Below are 19,856 nucleotides of genomic sequence, written 5' to 3' on the forward strand. Positions count from 1 at the left end.
CATCACAGGAGAGGGAGGGCAGATTCTGGATCGAGAGGCGCTTGCTCCCTGTTCTTAGGGTAGCTCTGGCATGTGTCTGCTGCTTTGATGCACTAGGGGGTAAGAAATAGGCAAAGGGGAGCAGAATGCCTGTCAGAACTTGGGCCCTAGAAGCTGGAACTTTAGCCTATTAGGTAATGTCCAGTGTCACCTCATGTCCTACCTTCCCTCCAGCTCAGATTCTGCTTTTTCCTTCTTTGGCAGAAACCCTGGGCTCAGGTGTAAGGAAGTTCAGGAGCCATATTTGATAGTTCCAGAATTTGACATAGACCTAGCCATGGGAATTGGGTAAAAGCAGTTTGTCTATGCATATGTAGGCAGGGGCTGGAGGCCTCAGCTTCAGGGCCACTGACCTCATCTGATATCTTTGTGTCAGTCAGCGTTGTTTAGGGGAGAGAAAGGGTCAGGCCAGAAAGTTCTAGGATGAAAAGTCATACCTTTGCTTAACTGCCTAAGGGCCATAGTTATGGGTTCTTGCTCTGTGCTCTGTGAGACCAGTTATTCAGTCCCACACACACACACACACACACACACAGGATTAGCAGGGCCAGGCTTCTGGGATGGTTTAGCGTCTGGCTTAGAACGCTAATCTGAGGATTCTTGGTCATGAGACCATTGCTCCTGGTGTGTAGGGCCCCGCTCTTGGAGGGCTCCTCACTTGTCCCCTTCAGTAGGGGGTTGAAACTTGGAAGAGACCTGTGATGGCATAGGCGGTGGACACTTGCCAGGTTTCCCATGGGACAAGTTGGTGGGGACCCTACAGTCCTTATTTCACATTTTGCAATACCCGCAGGAGCGGAAGCTGTGTGCTCACCCTCGGCTGGAGATCTACCAGCAAGACCAGATCCATTTCATGTGCCCACTGGCACGGCAAGGAGATTTCTACGTGCCAGAGGTGAAGGAGACAGAGCGGAAATGCCGGGAGCTTGTGGAGGCCAGTGACACCCAGATGGATGGCACAGGTACCAAAGGTGGAAGAAAGAGGGTGGGCCCCGCCTGGAGTCCCTCTCCTGCACCTCTAAGGGCACAGGTAAGGCAGCTCCTCGTTCAGAGCTGTCAGTGTAGGTAGTCTCTACTTGGCAAAGGAAGGAAGGTGATACCTTATGCCAGGACCCACATGTAGAATTGCGTGTTCCCAGACATGTATATCCACATAGATGTGGATCCACACCCGTTTTCCAGGTATCAAGACCTTGTCTGAATTCCCTTCAAATGTAGTAGGAATACTTACCATCCTGGGCATCTGGTTGCAAGGCATCTGGGTGGGGGCTCATCAAGAAGTGAGACTCACCTAGGGCTGAAGGTAAGGAAGGAAGCAGGGCATTCTCCTATCTCCAGCATAGGACTCCCTTCTGGAGCCCTTGCCCTCAGAGCTAGCCCATGCTGGTGGCTAGAATGTCCCAGGTTCAGGCCCACAAGCCATTTGCCTGATTCCACCACCTTGCCATGATCTTGTGTGACACCCATGGGCAAGGAACCCTACTGGTAACATGCCAGGTAATTCTAGGGGCCCCAACCCTTGACTGTTCTGTCATGTGACTCAGAAAGTCTATGGGAAGTACAGGACTGTGGGGAAAGGCACTGTCCGTCTCCTTTACTTCTCTGGAAGTCTTTCTGCCCATCCAGTCTTCAGCGGCCAAGGTCACTCTAGAGAGACATGTGTTGGCAGGGGTTGATGCGGGGAGGGTACTGGGAAGCAGTCTCCTCTCCCTTGGGGCTTGTGTCCAACACAGTTAACTTCATCTGCCAGTTAATTACCTCCATGGGGTACTGCTCCCTTCTGCCTGGTAGTGCCCGGCAGATACTCTTTGTGCCCCTACTGTGGGCACTGGACATGGCACAAGGTCAGCAAGCCCAGGCAGCCCCCGGAGTCGAAAGGAGTGCGTTGACCTTCCTACAACCTTCCTCTGCTTCCTTCCTCCTTGGCCCACCCACCTAGTTCCCTTCCCTCCCAAATACTGCCTGCCAGGAGTGTTAAAGGACGGCTTGGCACTCACTACATACAGCTGGCTGCAGCCACAGCTCCCACACCCCTGAGGTCCTTGGCCTGTCCTCCCCACCATCCTGCCCGCCTACTCCTAACTGTGGGTGCTATGGGATCTGCCCACTTCTGACAGATGCTGTCCTGACACCCAGGGCATCCACTCTCCAGGTGCATGCCACTTACACAGCAGTGCATGGTGGGTGCCTGGCCACCCGAGGCTGGGCCTGTCCCTCCTCGCCTCCCTGCTGGGGCCCTGACTTGGACTGGGAGGTGAAAGGGGGTGATTAGCTGCCTTGTGCCTGTTATTACATTGATGTATTATTTAGCTCCACAGAAGCGATGAATATTTGATCTCCTTGCATTGGCTGTTGGCAGAGGAAGGAGGAGGGGCTGGGTAAAGGTGGTAGCTTCACATCCCCTCCGCCCAGCAGCCCTAGGGATTTAGGTGCTCCTTACCTTGCTGGGGTCCTCTTTCCGGGGACCTCCTTCTGTAGGGCTGTAGGGGCACCACTCCTCTGCCTGGAAGAGCTCCTTTGTAAATAGTGTCCATCCGTCTCTAGCAGCCGTCTCCATCTGATGTTCTGAACCTGGGCTGCAGATGCAGGACGTACCCCTGGGCATTGTCCTCTGATCACTTTAACCCGGGAGTGGGAAGGGAAGGGTCTTGGGTGAGCCATTAGGTAGGTAGACAGGACTTGACAGTAATGGAGTCAGGGAGAAATTATCCCTCTCCTTTGTGCCTTTCCAACCTGCAGCCCTTGGGACACTGTGAGTGAGTGAGGAACTAAGGTCCTGCCCCTGGGTTAGTGGGACGACTCATAACCCACTGCTCTCCTGGTGTGCTTCTACTGTGGGAGCCATACCAGAGGCCCCAGCAAGGGAGAGCCAGGGCCAGCAAGCCTACACTTTAGGGCTTACCTCACCTTTGCTAGTAGGGCCCAGAAGGCAGAATGGATTAGTGGAGCCGACCCTCGTATTGTTTTACCCTTACCATCCTATGCCCCAGCTGAGGCTCACGGGACAGCTATAGGCCAATGCAGATACCAAGAGTCCCCAAACTGCTCCTGGCTCAGGACCTTATTAACCATAGAGACAGGAGCTGGGAAAGCCAGCCCACCCTCACCTTCCATGATGTTTAACGGCTTTGACAGCTGTCAGTCTTCACTTGTTCTTCAGATGACATGTTGGCTGTCCCCTGTCTGGAGTCCTGCACGTGGTGGCCCCTGCTCTTAGCTCTCCTTCCACCTGCCACCTGCGTTGAGTGCCTCTGGCCTGTAGAGAGGGGCCAAGGGGTGGCTCCTGCCGGGCCGTACGGAGGACCGCTTGTAAGGTAGACTAGGGGTAGCGGGGGCAGACTAGAGAGCACCAGCGGCTGGAGTGAGGACTTGGTGGGTAGGGGCACCATTGGGTTGACTCAGGCACATGAGAAAATCCTGGAAGTGTTTGATCCGTCCTAGCTCTCCTTCCTTTCGACTGGTTGAGTGGTTCTCGGGATTTCTTCATCCTCTTGCTTCAGCTCCTCCTTTGTGTGGGGATCCAGGAGGCAGCTGGCGTCCTGCATACCACAGCCCCTTGAGGAGGCTTTGTGGGGGCATGGTCTGCAGAATGGTTCTCTTGGCCCTTTCTTCAGCCCTCCGGCCTCCTGGGCAGTGTTCTGTAGCTGTCCCTGGACAAACCACTCAGGGTTAGGATGAATGGTATTTGGGTCTCCTTTGTTCTACCCTCAGCTCCTCACCCTGGGGCTGAGTGGCCCTTAATGGATGTGGGGGTAGGGGGTCAGTGGCTTTGTGAAAGTGCAGGGACGGGAGCTAATTTAGGGTAAGGAGAGAAGTGCTTAGCCAGCTGCTCCTCTCTCCTGCGCTCTCTTCCACCCTGAAAATTCCCTTGGCTCTATCAGTGCAGCCCCAGCCAGGGCGGAGGGCAGAGGGCAGAGGGCAGGGGGCGGCTGGAATGGGCCTCTTGAGCCAGGGTGGCTGTATTATTCATGAGGATGTGCGTGCTCAGTTCCTTGTCCTGGCCCTGAAGAGAAGGTACAGTTGGTAATACGTGGTAGTTGGCTAACCAGTGCTCCCTTCTCCTGGACACAGGAGCGGACACAAGTGATACAAGTTCTGTAAGCCTGGAGGCTCGCCCTGGTAGCCGGGAGACTTCAGCCACCACACTTTCTCCTGGGGCAAGCAACCGTGGCTGGGATGACGGCGATAACCGCAGCGAGCACAGCTACAGTGAATCGGGTGCCAGCGGCTCATCCTTTGAGGAGCTGGACCTGGAGGGCGAGGGACCCTTGGGGGAACCCCGGCTGAGCCCTGAAGCCAAGCCTCTGGGGCCTACTCGGGAGCTCAGCACCCCTGAGAGGGGTGAGGAGTAGCCACAAGCCCTCAGCCCGCTGTGGTGCATTTGCTAAGGAACTGAGCAAACTCTCCAGCCCTCCTTTTCCTTAACCTGCCTAGCTTGGGCTGGGAGTACCAGGAGCCTGAGTTCTCCTACCCTAAGCCTAAACCTCCTCACTGTCCTTCTGGCTCCCAGGGCCGAAGGAGCCAGAGACTGTTATCCTCACCAGCCTCATGGGCTGCTGACTTTTTGCAGACTCATATTGGAGCCTCCAGAACCCAGAATAACAGAATAAAGTGAATTACTTTCTTGTTTCACCTGGATCCAAGTTGTGCATTTGTTTGTTGTATCTTGGGGAGTCTCTGGATAGACTGGGGATGGGCAGCAGCTCCCAAACCTGAAAAGGACATGGCTGAACACTCTGACCAGAGGGATGTGGAGACTCTTCGTTCCCTGCTTCATCACAGCAGCTGAGAGTCGCTCCTGCAGTGCAGCAGCCCCAGGGGCTCTCCTTGCTGCTGGATAGCGGAGCAAGGAGTGCCCTCCAGGTCTCAGGAGTAGAGAACTCACAGCAAGACAAATGCCTCTGTGTCTGTAGCTTAAGTGTGCCTGTGCTCATGCTGGGACCTCCCCAGCAGGTGAAGACATCCCTGGTGGGCCTGCCAGTGCCTTTGTTCCCCGGGAGGGTGTGTGCATGGAGACCATGGGTGAGGCCGTGTCCATGTGAGCTTCAGGATGTGACTGGTTGGGCTTGGCTGCGTATGTGTGTGGATGGCTGTTGGGGTATTTGCATATGATGCTGATGCTGTTATTTGTTTATGTGATTACATTTACAGGGATATGTGAAGCTAGCTACATGGAAGCATTTATGTGGGTTTGGTATACAGACAGCAGGTGTGGCTGTGTGTCTCTGTGTGTATGGTGTGTGCTTATGTGTAAAGTGTTTTACTGTGTCTCCATGTATAAAGCTGTGGGTGTAGCTGTGTGTCTATGATTACAGCAGTGTTGGGGTGGGCATGCTTGTGTGGCTGTGTGTCCAAGCCCATGTATCCACTGGTGTGGCTATGTGGCCAAGTCCATGTGTGCAGTTGTATGTTTATGTGTATGTAAACAGGTTTTGGGGTGTTCACATGCATAGTTATGGCTGCATTTATATATATATATAAAATAAAATCTGTGTACATGTGTACAGCTATGCCTGTTTGGTGAAGTATGTCCTTGTGTGTCCAGCCAGGAGCAGTGGCTGCATAGCTGAGTGTCCTGCACCTGTGCTGTAGTGGGATATAGTACAGCTTGCTTCCTGCAGACCATGTGACCGGCCTCTTGTGCTGCTTCTGTGGACATCAACATCTGTGTACAAAATCCTGTATTTTTGGTGAGGCAGCCTTGGCGAGTGGGCTCGAAGAATGGCTGGGATCTCTGTGTAGTTTCTCACCTCAGCACCTCCTGCTGTCAACCCCTCTGCTCCAGAAGCCTGGCCCATCACTCACTCGCCCCAGGGAGCAGTCGCTCTGAGCCAGCCACAGGGTAAGAGCAGCCGGTGGCAGAGCCTGATCTGGAGGACAATGTGTCTGTCTCCCCCAGCCTTGTCTGACAGCTCCGAACCCTCATCCTGCTGCCACCTTGTCTCCCATTAGCAGTTGGGCTTGTCTGTTTGGGCTTTTGATGTGTGTCTGTTTTGTTTAAAAGCTGTGGTCTTTACAGAGCAATGGGGCATCCTGTTTCTGTGTCCAGGGAAAAGGCCTATTTTTGTCATCGCCCTCCCCCAAATGCCACATGCCCATGTAGGAGGTACCCAAGGGGCCTGGGCATGGCATGGCACGCACATATCTGAGATGACCTTGCTTCCACTGACACCTGTGGAACACAGGTCAGTGCTCGGGCCTTGGGGTGGGGATGCTATGCCCTAGGGGCTTATTAGGGTCTATGAATGCTGGGGCTGAAGGACCAGAGCTGAGCACGGACCTCCCCACATCCTTCAGCACAGTCTGGCACTACAGAGCATATCCACCACCCCCTGCCCAGGGGTGTCCTTCCCCATCCTGCTGTGGGAGGGAAGAGTCAAGAGCATCTTCTCAGAGCTGTCCTCCCTCTGCTCAGGCTCCTGCTCAGGCTCCGGCTCCCGAGCCCTCCCACGCAGCAGCCGATTCCTGGAGCCTTTCCTCAGCCACCTCCCCTTCCTTCTAACTCCCCACTCGCTGCCCTTCTAACCCCTAACCCCCGGCTCAGCAGGTCCTTTGCCCTGAAGCCCCTCTAACCCCATGGCCTGATACCTCTAACATAGAAGCCCTTTGCTCATAGGAGTGGAGATTTATGGGGGAGGGGCAGTAGCTTTAAAGGTCATCTGCGGGAAGGAAGGGGAGGCCCCATCCTCTGACCTCCCCCTCCTAATCTTTTCTTCCTAGTGACTCAGGCCTTAGCTCTCACATGGGGCCTGTCTACTTACTGTGTAGACTGAGCTGCAGTCACTAAGTGGAGAGAATGGATGGGAAAACAGGCAGACTTGGGACAAGCAGCCAAGCACTCCACCTTTCTAGGTATCTCTTTACCTAGTGCTCGCTCTCAACCCCAGGGTCCACCTCTTACTCTGTGGCATATATGAACCCATAACACTATGCTCATTCTGCGAGCTCAGTGACCTTCCCAGGCCAGTGCCTCACACCCTGTTCCAGTCTGACTAAGGGGCAGAGGGGGCTGAGAGGCACCTGCTCCAGCGCTGAGTGGGAGCGCCTGGGGATTCAGCACCACACGGTGGACAGCTCCAGGCCCTGCGGACCTGTCAAGAGCGGAATCTGCGTGAGGCTGCTGGAGGCACTGTGCTTAGGAACCCCGGAGAGGTCCGGCAAAGCGGGAGGGGCAGGCCGAATTGGGGCGGGGGTGGGGTGGGGTGGGGGTTGGACCAGGAGTCCTGAGGAACGGAGGAGGGGCTGGGGGCGGGCCGGGGCCGGGGGCGGGGCAGGCGGCTATTGAAAGCGGCAGGGCGGGCGTGCGGAGAGCGCCAGAGCCAGCGAGAGAGCCAGCAAGCGGGAACCCGGAGCCCCGCGCCAGAGCTGGGCGCGCCAGGTAGGGTTAGCCTGTGGTGCCGCGGTCACCGCCAACCTTTTTAGCCCTGACCCCACCATCCCGGGGGCCCCGCGGGTCCTCGAGTTCTGGAGCACCCGGGCCGAGGCGTCCAGACAGCGCTTTCTGGGAGCTCCGGGAAGCGGGAAGACCGTCCCGGGCACCCCACCTTTCTTCCCAAGAGAACGCACGCCCTGCACCGCGCTTTCCAGTTCCTCCTGCTCCAGCGTCCTCCGGTCCTTCTTTCTGTCTGTGCCTCTGTCTTTGTTTCAGCCTCTCAGGCTCGCTTGCCCTCTCGTCAGATTTCTGTGGTTCTGCCCCCTCCGCTGCTGGACTCCCTGGTTCTGCCCCGCTTCCCTGCCTCAGCTTCCATTAGGGCCTCCCCTGGGTTTCTGCCCCATCTGTGTTAGTCTTCACCTCTGATTCTCTCTCCTATTTGGCTGCCTGAGCTGCTTCTTTGGGGTCCTCCTGCCCTGCCCTGACACCAGCAGGAAACTAGTCCTGTGAGAAGCCTTAGTCTCTGTGGCCAGGACGGGGGCGGGGGATGGTCCTTGAACTAGTTGCTGTCCTCTTTAGCTGTAGTTTCCTTCTCAATCCTGAGGAAAGATGCCTCCCTCTCCCAGTCTGCATGATCTCAAGAGCCTGCCTGGGTAGGGCTGGGCGATTAGGTACAGATGGTATGGTGCAGGGTAAAGGGGACGGGAGGGGGCCTCTGAGGTCGGTCAAAGGCTGAGAAAGGGAAGGCTGGAAATGACTGCCGGGCTTGAAGTGAGTGAAGAGAAACAGACACTAGGTCTCCAGCTTCCTACCTAAAGCTAGGGCGTCCACAACTCGGCTCCGTTCAGAGGTCTCACCAGATTAGCTGTCGCCCATCTGTGACACACAATATATATCCTGTACCTATTTACTCTGCTGACTGACGACCTTTAATTATACGGTACCTTCTCTGGGGCCAGTCCCTCCACCTTGCTGTCTCACTGGGACGAGGGTCTCCATTCCTTTCTCAACCAGGAGACTTTGGGGGCTGTCCCTTTAAAAATTAAAAAAAAAAAAAAAACCAGAGTCTAGGACCCTGGGTGTGTTCACCTGGGTTTTAGTTTCTCTTGGGCTGGAAACTATCCCATAGAGACGCTTCCTCCCTGTGGTGGGCCTTCCAATGCCCCCCACTCTGGAAATCCAAGCCCAGACCCCTGAGTGTGTCACTGCCTTGGCCTCAGCTACTACAGGATTGATCTCCTGGGTGGGTTTGTATAGGCCCTTTGGTTTGTGTGGGATTTGGCAATGGCTGGATCTCCTCCCGCTCTCTGCCTGGGCCCTCACTCCCATCCTCCCTGCCCTCTGCTGAGGCCCATCTGAGGGGCACAGAACCTATCTCTAGCCAAGATTAGGGCAAAGCTGAGAGACAAACCTATGGGGGTAGCCCAGGAGCTTCTCAGCTGAGTTAGTGACATCACCTGCCTCATGACTCCTGAGTCCCTGGGAAGGGGCTGCGGGGAGGAACAGAGCCAGAGGGGAAGCTGGAAATAAAAGGGGGCGGGTGTTCTCTGGTTCCACTCTTCCCTGTGTCTGTCTCTCTATCTCTCTGCAGGAGCTGGCCCCTTCTCTCTTCCTGTCTGTCCTTTTCCTGGCCCCTGTTTCCTTCTCTCTTTGCCTTTGCTGCTTCTGTCCTCATCCCTTGAAGACCCTGGTCTGCTGGACCTAACCATCCTTTTTGGGGCCATGGGATCACTGCTTGGGTTTCTCCCACTGCTGCTGCTGTGGGGTGCTGTGGCTGAGGGCCCAGCCAAGAAGGTTCTGACCCTGGAGGGGGACCTGGTGCTGGGTGGGCTGTTCCCAGTGCACCAGAAGGGAGGCCCAGCAGAGGAGTGTGGTCCTGTTAACGAGCACCGTGGCATACAGCGCCTAGAGGCCATGCTTTTTGCACTGGACCGCATCAACCGTGACCCCCACCTGCTGCCTGGTGTGCGCTTGGGTGCACACATCCTGGACAGCTGCTCCAAGGATACGCACGCCCTCGAGCAGGCGCTGGACTTCGTGCGTGCCTCACTCAGTCGTGGTGCTGATGGCTCACGCCACATCTGTCCTGACGGCTCCTATGCCACCCATAGCGATGCTCCCACAGCCATCACCGGTGTCATTGGTGGCTCCTACAGTGATGTCTCCATCCAGGTATGTGGAAGCCACTCCAATGGGTATTAGGAAGGGAGGGTGGAAAGGGGGGACCAACATTCCCGATGAGTAGGGACTCCCTGGATGGGTGCAGTGGGAGGGGCATCTTTCTTTCAGTAGTTTCTGCTAAAAGGGCAAGAAAGTCCCCTGGCCATATAATAGGGCTGGTTGCTAGAGAATATGAGAGTCTTCTCAGGGGAAAGGAGAGAAAACAGAACCATCCTGTTACACACACACACACACACACACACACACACACACACACACACACGATATTAAATGTCCCCCAAAGCTTATGAAGCAGCCTCTGAAATCAGCCTTCAGTACTGAATTCTGGCTCCCCATTGTACAAACTGCACGACTATGGGCAGGTTCGCTCTTTCTTTCTTTCTTTCTTTCTTTCTTTCTTTCTTTCTTCCTTTCTTTTTCTACGCCCCAGCTTCCTCTTTATAAAACAGGATTATTAACACTTTCTACTTTTAGGTTTCGTAGTAGAAATTTAATGAGATAATGAGCATGTATCACGGAGCCTGGCAGGTTATAAGGGCATAGTCAGTGTGAGCTGCTGTCAGTGTTGCCCCATGTCAGAGACAAGGAAACAGCTCCAGAGCGAAGCAGCTCATAAATCAACGCGGGTAGCACAGAGCACGAAGTCAGGGCTCTCAACCTAGCCTGTCAGATCATTTCTGTCTGGATTTGACAGAAAAGACAGATGCAAGCCAGGGACAGCCAAAGGAACAAAGTGGGGGAACCCAGGAGGGAGAGAAGTTGGGTGAGAGTGTAGATGGGGAGGGTACCCCGCGATCTTCAGGTGATGCAGAATCTGAGGGAGGGAGAAGGCGAGGGGCACCGCCGCCGCCGCCGCCGCCGCCTGTTCTTCCACGAGGGGTCAGCAGAGGGTGCCCTGCCTGCTAGGCTCCAGCTGTGGATCCAGTGACTTCCCTCTGTGTTGTCTGGACTGCACCCTGGGCTCACATGGCTGCTTTGGCCTAGGTGGGATCTTCTCCCTTCCTGACTGGGTCCCCTCTCGCCCAGGTCCTCTCCTGTCTGTGTCTAGTATAGGTGCAGAGAGCAGAACTTGGGTGGGGAGAGGAGGCAGGAGCGGGGGTGGGGGAAAGCGGTTCTTGGTAAGGGCCTCAGTCTCCTTAGGAGACTGGCAGAGGTCATTGCCACCGAAGTGGGACTTAGACCGCTGACCTGGGATGATGCTTTAGGAGAGATGAAACCAAATCAGGAGCCACGGGGTGCAGGTGGAAGCTAAATTATCTGTCTTGCCACTGGAGGTGGTTAGGTGGCTGCTTAGGTAGGCGTGGCTACGCCGGGATCTGTATCTGTAGCCCTGGCTTTGACAGGGATGTGTGGGTAGCCTCCTATGTCTGTCTTCAGGAGAATCTAGGGTGCTTTACCAGCAACTCCCTCTCACCCAGTTTTCTACAGGCCCCATGCTTGTCTCTGGAAGGATAGTCACTTTGCCATCCAAAGCCACCTCCTTCTCTAGTGGGACCAACCTTCAGAGTCTGGTGGTTTTTTGGTTTTTTGGTTTTGTTTTGTTTTGTTTTGTTTTTTTCTCCTGGCCTGTTAATAAGTCGCTCTCATTCCATCCCCTCTATCTCGCACATATTCCTGTCAGCTCCCACATGCTAGACACTGGAGCCTTCACATGGATCATTTTCAACTGCTCAGCACCTTGTGGTTCCAGCACGAGGACCCAAGGCTCAGGGAGATTTCTGTTAGAGGGGCACGGAGGAAGAAAATGTGTGAGAAGATAGATAGTTTGCGAGACCACGGGAGAACTATATCCCAAGTACAGGGTCTTAGGCATCTCCTGTAGGACCTGCACTTTTATTTACCCACCACCCTCCAACCTCTCGGATGAACCCCATTCTCATAGCCATAGGGACCCAGGGCTAAGAAGTGGGGTGTTAGGCAGTCAGTAGTAGAGTGGGGAGCCTGGTTCATTTCAGGCTTAGGCAACCAGTGGAGACCAGCTTGGGCTTCCAGGGCCATGGGACCCTTGCATCTAGGCCTTTCTTCCTGGGGTGACATTCCACCAACCTCCCATGAAAATGAGCACTAAAGAAGAGCCACCTGCACCCAAACAGAGAGAGATTGGCACCTTTTGTTTTTGCTTTTGTTTGAGACAGGGTTTCTGTCTGTGTAGCCTTGGCTGTCCTGGACTCACGTGGTAGACTAGGCTGGCCTCAAACTCACAGCGATCCCCCTACCTCTACCTCTGCCTCTGCCTCCCTGAGTGCTTCATTACGGGCCTGTGCCACCACACCTGGCTGAGATTGGCATCTCTGACTATCCCACATGCTTTCTTATGCTTCTCTAAGCTGGTGCAGCTACGTGCCAATCTCTCTGCGCTCCAGGCCTTCCTTGGTTCCCCTGCCTTGTATCTGGTTCAGGTGCAGCTCATCCCCACTGGGCTCCCCTGACCCCCCCCCACACACACACACTCAAGACATAGGGGAGGAGAGACCCTCTATCCCCAGGCAGAAGACACATCAAGTTCAAATTCAAGGTTTTTAGACAGGGACCCTCAGAACTGACCTGTGGGTACTAGGTCCCCAGGTTCCATAGGTATGGGGGGAATGCGCCTGACACTAGTGCTTGCTTCCTCTGGTCTCTGACCTTTACGCTCCCTACTTTTGCCCAGGTGGCCAATCTCCTGCGGCTGTTCCAGATCCCACAGATCAGCTATGCCTCCACCAGTGCCAAGCTGAGTGACAAGTCCCGCTATGATTACTTCGCTCGCACTGTGCCCCCAGACTTCTTCCAGGCCAAGGCCATGGCTGAGATCCTCCGCTTTTTCAACTGGACGTACGTGTCTACGGTGGCATCCGAGGGCGACTACGGTGAAACAGGCATTGAGGCCTTTGAGCTGGAGGCTCGGGCACGCAACATCTGCGTGGCTACTTCGGAGAAGGTGGGCCGTGCCATGAGCCGTGCAGCCTTCGAGGGTGTGGTGCGAGCCCTGCTGCAGAAGCCCAGCGCCCGTGTCGCTGTGCTCTTTACCCGGTCCGAGGATGCCCGAGAGCTGCTTGCGGCCACCCAGCGCCTCAACGCCAGCTTCACCTGGGTGGCCAGCGACGGCTGGGGGGCCCTGGAGAGCGTGGTGGCGGGCAGTGAAGGGGCTGCCGAGGGGGCCATCACCATTGAGCTGGCCTCCTACCCCATTAGTGACTTTGCCTCCTACTTCCAGAGCTTGGATCCCTGGAACAACAGTCGGAACCCTTGGTTCCGTGAGTTCTGGGAGGAAAGGTTTCACTGCAGCTTCCGGCAGCGGGACTGTGCGGCCCACTCTCTGCGGGCTGTGCCCTTTGAACAGGAGTCTAAGATCATGTTTGTGGTCAACGCAGTGTATGCCATGGCCCACGCTCTGCATAACATGCACCGTGCCCTCTGCCCCAACACCACCCGCCTCTGTGACGCCATGAGGCCTGTCAACGGGCGCCGCCTCTACAAAGACTTCGTGCTCAATGTCAAGTTTGATGGTAATGATGCTGGCCAGTGCCCGCTAACCTGCTGGCCTTCGGGTTTTATTACTTGGTTAAGAAAACGGGATGTAACGCAAGGACAGTCAGGGACTATGTCGGTCAGGACAGAAGGACCACAACCAGAGGACCCCAGGTGGCAAGAGAGCTGAGGTTTCACTTTCTGAGACTCTTCCAGAAAGGGGAATCTGGACTGGTCCTGCCTCCAGGATCCCTGGCTACCGCTTGGACGTTACCCTCTTGTTTTTGGCTCTTATCTGGCCAGGGGAACCCAAGCAATTCTCAGGCAGAGCGAGAGTCACAGTCAGGGTAGGTTGAGGGTGAGCCACAAGGAAGACTCCCCTATGGTTTAGGGGAAACTTCTCTTATTAAGCTTGAAGGGGCTTTTAACCCATGTAGGTCATACTATGTCGCCTAGGCTTGTAGCCCAGGATACAATTCTCATGGCAGTTCTCCTGCCTCAGCCTCCCGAGTGCTGCAACTACAGGTGTGCACCGCCACACTTGTCCTCATCTTCAGAGTAGCCCAAGTGCTCTCAAAGCAAAAATCAAATTACCTGCTTTAAGAAGAGCAAGAGCCTTAGAACCGCCATGCTTGGCTTCAGGAAAGACTCTTTGGGCGTGCTGTAGGGGAAGCTGCCAGTCCTGACCGAGCGTAGAGTCAGTCACAGACAGGGAAAGTTGTCCTCAGCATCCTGGTGATGGGGAGGGTATGTCTAGGACCTTTGTGGGTACCAAAGTGTGAGGAGGGTGTTGATCCCTTATCCAAAATGGCATAGAACTTTCAAGTAACCTTCACTCATCTTCCTGTTGGGTTAAATGATCATTCATGTCCCAGGAATCCAACTTGGCTCATTAGGCTTGACAGCAAGTGCCCGAGCCCTCTCACAAGCCCATAACTGAATGATTAAAATAAATGTTTTGTTTTGTTTTTGCTAAGTATAGTGCCTCATGCCTATAATCCCAGAATGAGGGGGCTCATGTAAGAGGATGACTGTGAACTCAGGGATAACCTGGGCTACAGAGTGAGAAACTCTCAAAAGCGAAACATACATATTTTTTTCCTCTGGTGTGGGGTTAGCTAGCTCTTTAGCCGTAGAACCTGTGTTGAATGTAGTTCCACTAAGATTGGCCCCAGAGCTATGATTGGATCAGGCATGGTGTTAAAGCTAAAGTCTGGGGTCTCATGGACTTGACGTTGGAGAAAAGCCATTTGTAGCTTGCTGGGCTTGGTTGGGTAGAGTTAGATTTGTGAGAACTCGGAGTCTAAGTAGAAGGAATAGGGGCCAGGTGGACAGAGATTGGAATCTAGGCAGCATTGCTCGCTCACCTTCTGCTCCTGGCTGGAACCCTCACTCACCTTCAGCACCTGGCTGGAACCCCAGTTTCTCACTGGGGCCTGGGGTGGCTGTAGTCCTGGCTCCTGAGCCTGGCTAGATGACAGGAAGTCAAGGGATAGAGAGTGGCAGTGGCCATCCTGCGGAAGGCTCTGGTTCAAGTGGACCAGTTAGGCCTGACCTGTGCTGGGGTGAGTATAGTGAACTGTTGTGGCCGGCTTTGACTTTGGGGTCTCTGTTAAGTTTTTTGGGAGAGAGCTCTGTTGTATGTTGTTATAAAGTTCAAGTTTAAAGATTAAGGCCTAACGGGGTTGGTACAAGCACAGTTGGGGCTTAGGGTAGGAGAGACTGAGGTTTGATGTTGGAGTCTACGGTCATAGTTTCTTTTAGAAAAGTAGCTGGGGTTAAAATAAAATGGGCTTTGGGCCTGGAGAGATGGCTCAGAGGTTAAGAGCACTGGCTGCTCTTCCAAAGATCCTGAGTTCAATTCCCAGCAACCACAACATGGTGGCTCACAACCATCTATAATATAATCTGATGCCCTCTTCTGACATACAGATGTATATGCAGATAGAGCACTCATATACATAAAATAAATGAGTAAATCTTTTTTAATTTTTTTTTTTTATTTTTTAAAATAAATAAATCTTTAAAAATAAAATAAAATAAAATGGACTTCAGTGTTGGAGCGAGGTAGCCTGTGCTCTGGGATTCAGGTTCCCTCTGAGCGTGAAGGTTGAGGTCACATCAGAGTAACTCACCAGTCTAACCTTCTCTTCCTCCTCTCCTCCATCCCCAGCCCCCTTCCGCCCAGCGGATACACACAACGAGGTCCGCTTTGACCGCTTTGGTGACGGCATTGGCCGCTACAACATCTTTACCTATCTGCGGGCAGGCAGTGGGCGCTATCGCTACCAGAAGGTAGGCTACTGGGCAGAAGGTCTGACCCTGGACACTAGCCTCATCCCGTGGGCCTCCCCGTTAGCTGGTCCTCTTCCTGCCTCTCGCTGTAGTGAGCCCTGCCTTCAGAATGAGGTGAAGAGCGTGCAGCCGGGTGAGGTCTGCTGCTGGCTCTGCATCCCCTGTCAGCCCTATGAGTACCGGCTGGATGAATTCACCTGTGCTGACTGTGGTCTGGGCTACTGGCCTAATGCCAGTCTGACTGGCTGCTTTGAGCTGCCCCAGGAGTACATCCACTGGGGTGATGCCTGGGCAGTGGGACCCGTCACCATTGCCTGCTTAGGTGCCCTCGCCACCCTCTTTGTGTTGGGTGTCTTTGTGAGACATAATGCCACACCTGTGGTGAAGGCCTCTGGTCGGGAGCTTTGCTACATTCTGCTGGGAGGTGTCCTCCTCTGCTACTGTATGACTTTCATCTTCATCGCCAAGCCGTCCACGGCCGTGTGTACCTTACGGCGCCTCGGGTTAGGCACCGCCTTCTCCGTCTGCTACTCAGCCCTCCTCACCAAGACCAACCGCATCGCTCGCATCTTTGGCGGGGCCCGGGAGGGTGCCCAGCGGCCGCGCTTCATCAGTCCCGCCTCACAGGTGGCCATCTGCCTGGCACTTATCTCAGGCCAGCTGCTCATCGTGGCTGCCTGGCTGGTGGTGGAGGCACCGGGCATAGGCAAGGAAACGGCCCCCGAACGGCGGGAAGTAGTGACGTTGCGCTGTAACCACCGGGACGCCAGCATGCTCGGCTCACTGGCCTACAACGTGCTCCTCATCGCTCTCTGCACGCTCTACGCCTTCAAGACCCGGAAGTGCCCGGAGAACTTCAATGAAGCCAAGTTCATCGGCTTCACCATGTACACCACCTGCATCATCTGGCTGGCATTCCTTCCCATCTTCTACGTCACCTCCAGTGATTACCGGGTGAGTGTCTTTTACAAAAGTAGGAGCGGGTGGGACACTGGACCCACGCTTGCCTCCTCTCTCACTTCATCTACTGCTAAGTCCAAAGTTCCAAGACATCAAATGGACCCCCCCCCAATGAAAGGTTTAAGGGAGAAATGTCCCGGGAGGTGGGAACTTGAGCGGGGGGGGGGGGGGGAGGTCGCGGGGGGCGGTGTCAGGGGACTGATGCCATCCCTTAACCCGGGAGAAGTTGGAGTTGGATTAATACGTCCCAGAGTATGGAGGCTGGACGTTGTTATTCTAGTGGAGGGTCGTTTGGAGACGGAGGACGGGACGGTCGATGAGTGAAGAGCAGCAAGGGGAGGGGAAGAGGGCTGAGGAAAAACTACAGTAGGTGACAACTGTGCTCCAGTTGGTGGCTTTCAAGCAGACGGTTCCACCTGGCACTGAGAGTCTCAAGGGGGTGTCCTCAGCTCCGACAGGCAACAGCTTCTTCAGATGAGATGGCGGGGAGGTCTCTCTGAGGAGAAGAGAGGAGGGTGAGCTGAGCTCCGAAGAAGAGGATCATCTTGGTTGATCCTCGTGACTCAAATGCCCCAGCTCTCCAGCTTAAGTGATGACGTAGAGTTAGCCCCATACTCCAGTCACTGAGCCAGGGAGTCCAGAGCAGGCTCTAAACTGATGGCTGATGAAAGGAACAGGAAAACTGTCCAAAGCCCCGCTGTGGGTCCTTTCCCAAAGACAGAGGTGTGGTAGTGAGCTGCTGGGGGCGGGGGAAATTGCTGGGCTTGGCTGCTCTGCATGCACCTGCTGGGCCACCTGCTTGGGTAGTGGAGGCCAAGGCTGGGGAGGCAATCGGCTCTGACTCAGCCTTCATTTGCATATGATTTGCATTTGCATGCCAGTCATAGGCAGCTAAAGACTCACCAGAGATACACAGTGGTCAACCGTGCATGCACGCACCTGTGTATAAACACACATGCCGGAATACTTGAAGATGCACACACAGCCCCTTATGCATCTACAAGTGTGTGCGCACACATCCTGGAGCACCTAGAACATGCACACATCCTGCCCACACATACATCCCCTCCCAGCCACAAATACTTGCCCACACTCCTCTCTGCATACTCACGACCGCACAACGCACCCACACTGATATGCGTGCATCTACACAGATGTACTCCGTACCCACACCCCTTGCATGCATACACCTTCATGCGCACAAGCACCCTTTCAAGTTCACAGCACAGCCGGGATTCTGGTGTGCTTCAGAAAATAATTAACCAGGACTGACGCTGGGATTGTGGGCGTCTTTCTCTGAGGCTTGCCCAAAGGACTCTTCAGTGGATACTTAAGCATCTTTCCCTGCCTCAGCTTAGGCAGCGGTCAGAGACCGCCACCCCCACCTCCTACCCCAGGCATTTGGAATATCCTCTGTGACCTGCGCATGCTCTGTTCACTCTCCTCTCACAGGTGCAGACCACTACCATGTGCGTGTCAGTCAGCCTCAGTGGCTCTGTGGTGCTCGGCTGCCTCTTTGCACCCAAGCTGCACATCATCCTTTTCCAGCCACAGAAGAACGTGGTGAGCCACCGGACACCTACCAGCCGCTTTGGCAGTGCTGCTCCCAGGGCCAGCGCCAACCTTGGTCAAGGTTAGCATCTTATACCCTCCTCTGCCCGGGGGAGGGTGGGGTCCCCTCTCCTACCCAGCTCTCAGGCATGAAGTCCATTCCCCAGGATGCTGAGAGTCCTTCTCCAGGAACGGGATACTCTCAAGATGACACTGGACAAAGAGAGAGGCATGGGCGGATGGTCCCCTATAGAGGATCCTACTTCTCTTGCGGCCTCTTGGGGGTCAGTCCCAACCTCTGGCTACCTTTCCCTAGGGTCTGGATCCCAGTTTGTTCCCACTGTCTGCAACGGCCGTGAGGTGGTAGACTCGACAACATCGTCGCTTTGAAGATTCCCCACACTCCTGCCCTGACATGGCTGCTCCCGAACCCAGTGTAGACCCTCTTCCACCATGGCCAGGAGGAAGTTGGCTGGAGCACTGCAATAATGCCCACCCCATGCCTGCCCCCAGAGTCACTTCCCCACCTACTGGATTCCCCAGCCCTTTAGGTCAGAAGGCAGAGTCCTTAGCTGGGGAGCCTCTGCAATGGCCACTAACTGTCCTTGTAGCTATGCCTCGTTATTCTCCAGGCCTGGGACTCAGAAGGGAGAGAGTCGTGTCTACTGTGCTCTAGAGCAATGTGGCTGAGGACAGCAGACCCAACCCCATGCAAAGGTGCTTCCGGTGCAGCCCCTGGCCCAGGCCTTTTTAATTTTTTTATAAGTTACTCTGGGACAGAGTGGATGGTTACTATGGGGATCGTCCCCTCCCATCCTTACCCAGTAGTTTTGTCCTGTGGTTTATTTTGTATTATCTGTAAATAAAGTGTCTTTATTTAAACATTTTTTTAAAAAAAATTTTTTTTTATAGACAGGTTCTCATGTATACCAAGCTGGACTCAAACTTGCTGTGTAGCCGAGGATGACTTTTAAACTTCTGGCCTGCCTGCCTCCACCTCCCAAGGCCTGGGATAGGGGTGCATCCCGCTGCTTGGTTCTGTTTGTTTGTTTTGTTTTGTTTTTTGAGACAGGGTTTCTCTGTGTAGCCTTGGCTGTCCTAGACTCGCTTTGTAGACCAGGCTGGCCTCAAACTCACAGCGATCCACCTGCCTCTGCCTCCCAAGTGCTGGGATTAAAGGCGTGCGCCACCACGCCTGGCCTCTCCTTGGTTCTTATGTGTGTGTGTGTGGGGGGGGGTTGTGTGTGTTATGCAAGGCAGCATGCTACTAACTGAGCTCCATCTCCAGCCCGTGTCTTTTGTTGTGAAGTGTGTGTGTGTGTGTGTGTGTGTGTGTGTGTGTGTGTGTGTGTGTGTGTGTGTGTGTGTACATGGTACTTTGCCTCTATATAGGATTTCTTTTTTGTTTGTCATTGTTTTTTGCTGGCAGGGATTGGTTAGAGCCAAGGTCTCTCTACTTCCTGTGTAGCCCTTGGTTGACCTGGAACTCACTATGTGGTCCAGGCTGGCTTTAAACTCATAGAGATCCACCTGCCACTGCCTCCCAAGTGCTGGGATTAAAGGTGTGCATGTAGGTCTTCTGTACCACATGCATGCAGTGCCCACAGAGGCCAGAAGAGGGTGTCAGATCCCCTGGGACTGGAGTTACCGATGGTTGTGAGTTGCCCTGTGGGTGCTGGGAATTAAACCCCAATCCTCAGGAAAAGCAGCTAGTACTCTTAACCGTTGAGCCATCTCACCGGCCCCATTATTAAAACAAACAAAACAACAACAACAAAAAAACCTTCTGACTTGGGGAATTTCCTTCAGAGTTCCACTATTTTTCACTATTTGTCACACTATTTGTGTGTAGATTCTGGGCTGTGCCCAGTGCAGCCACCAAGGCCTTGGTATGGAGGCTGAGAGGGGTCAACTGTTCTCCCTGAAAGGAGCCACTGATGGATGGCCAGCACCCTCTAGAGTGATCTGGTCCTCTAGGAGATGGTTTCCCTCACTGATCCACCTACAG

General features: G+C 54.4%; 2 protein-coding genes across 6 annotated transcripts in view; both read left to right on the forward strand.

The window, feature by feature from the left end:
* The window catches only part of TEX264 (testis expressed 264, ER-phagy receptor), a 29,661-nt gene extending 24,984 nt beyond the window's left edge, over positions 1–4,677 (forward strand). For all 4 annotated transcript variants that reach the window (XM_084752747.1, XM_084752745.1, XM_084752746.1 and 1 more), the window contains exons 5-6: positions 833–1,001; positions 4,111–4,677. In XM_084752747.1, the coding sequence (XP_084608873.1) occupies positions 833–1,001; positions 4,111–4,391 (450 nt within the window). In that variant the 3' untranslated portion in view covers positions 4,392–4,677. The remainder of the gene's footprint in view (positions 1–832; positions 1,002–4,110) is intronic.
* A 2,410-nt stretch (positions 4,678–7,087) lies between these two features.
* GRM2 (glutamate metabotropic receptor 2) lies at positions 7,088–19,036 on the forward strand. 2 transcript variants are annotated; one of them, XM_084754810.1, is made up of 6 exons: positions 7,088–7,191; positions 9,003–9,583; positions 12,243–13,080; positions 15,216–16,291; positions 17,750–17,930; positions 18,165–19,036. In XM_084754810.1, the coding sequence occupies exons 2-6, from the start codon at positions 9,134–9,136 to the stop codon at positions 18,236–18,238; spliced, it is 2,619 nt and encodes an 872-aa protein (XP_084610936.1). In that variant the 5' UTR covers positions 7,088–7,191; positions 9,003–9,133; the 3' UTR covers positions 18,239–19,036. The 2 variants fall into 2 exon arrangements, with proteins under 2 accessions (XP_084610936.1, XP_084610937.1); XM_084754811.1 differs by lacking the exon at positions 7,088–7,191 and adding an exon at positions 7,327–7,417.
* Positions 19,037–19,856: the final 820 nt, after the last annotated feature.

This window comes from Acomys minous (genome assembly GCF_964271855.1).
Source record: "Acomys minous genome assembly, chromosome: 13".
Taxonomy (NCBI): domain Eukaryota; kingdom Metazoa; phylum Chordata; class Mammalia; order Rodentia; family Muridae; genus Acomys; species Acomys minous.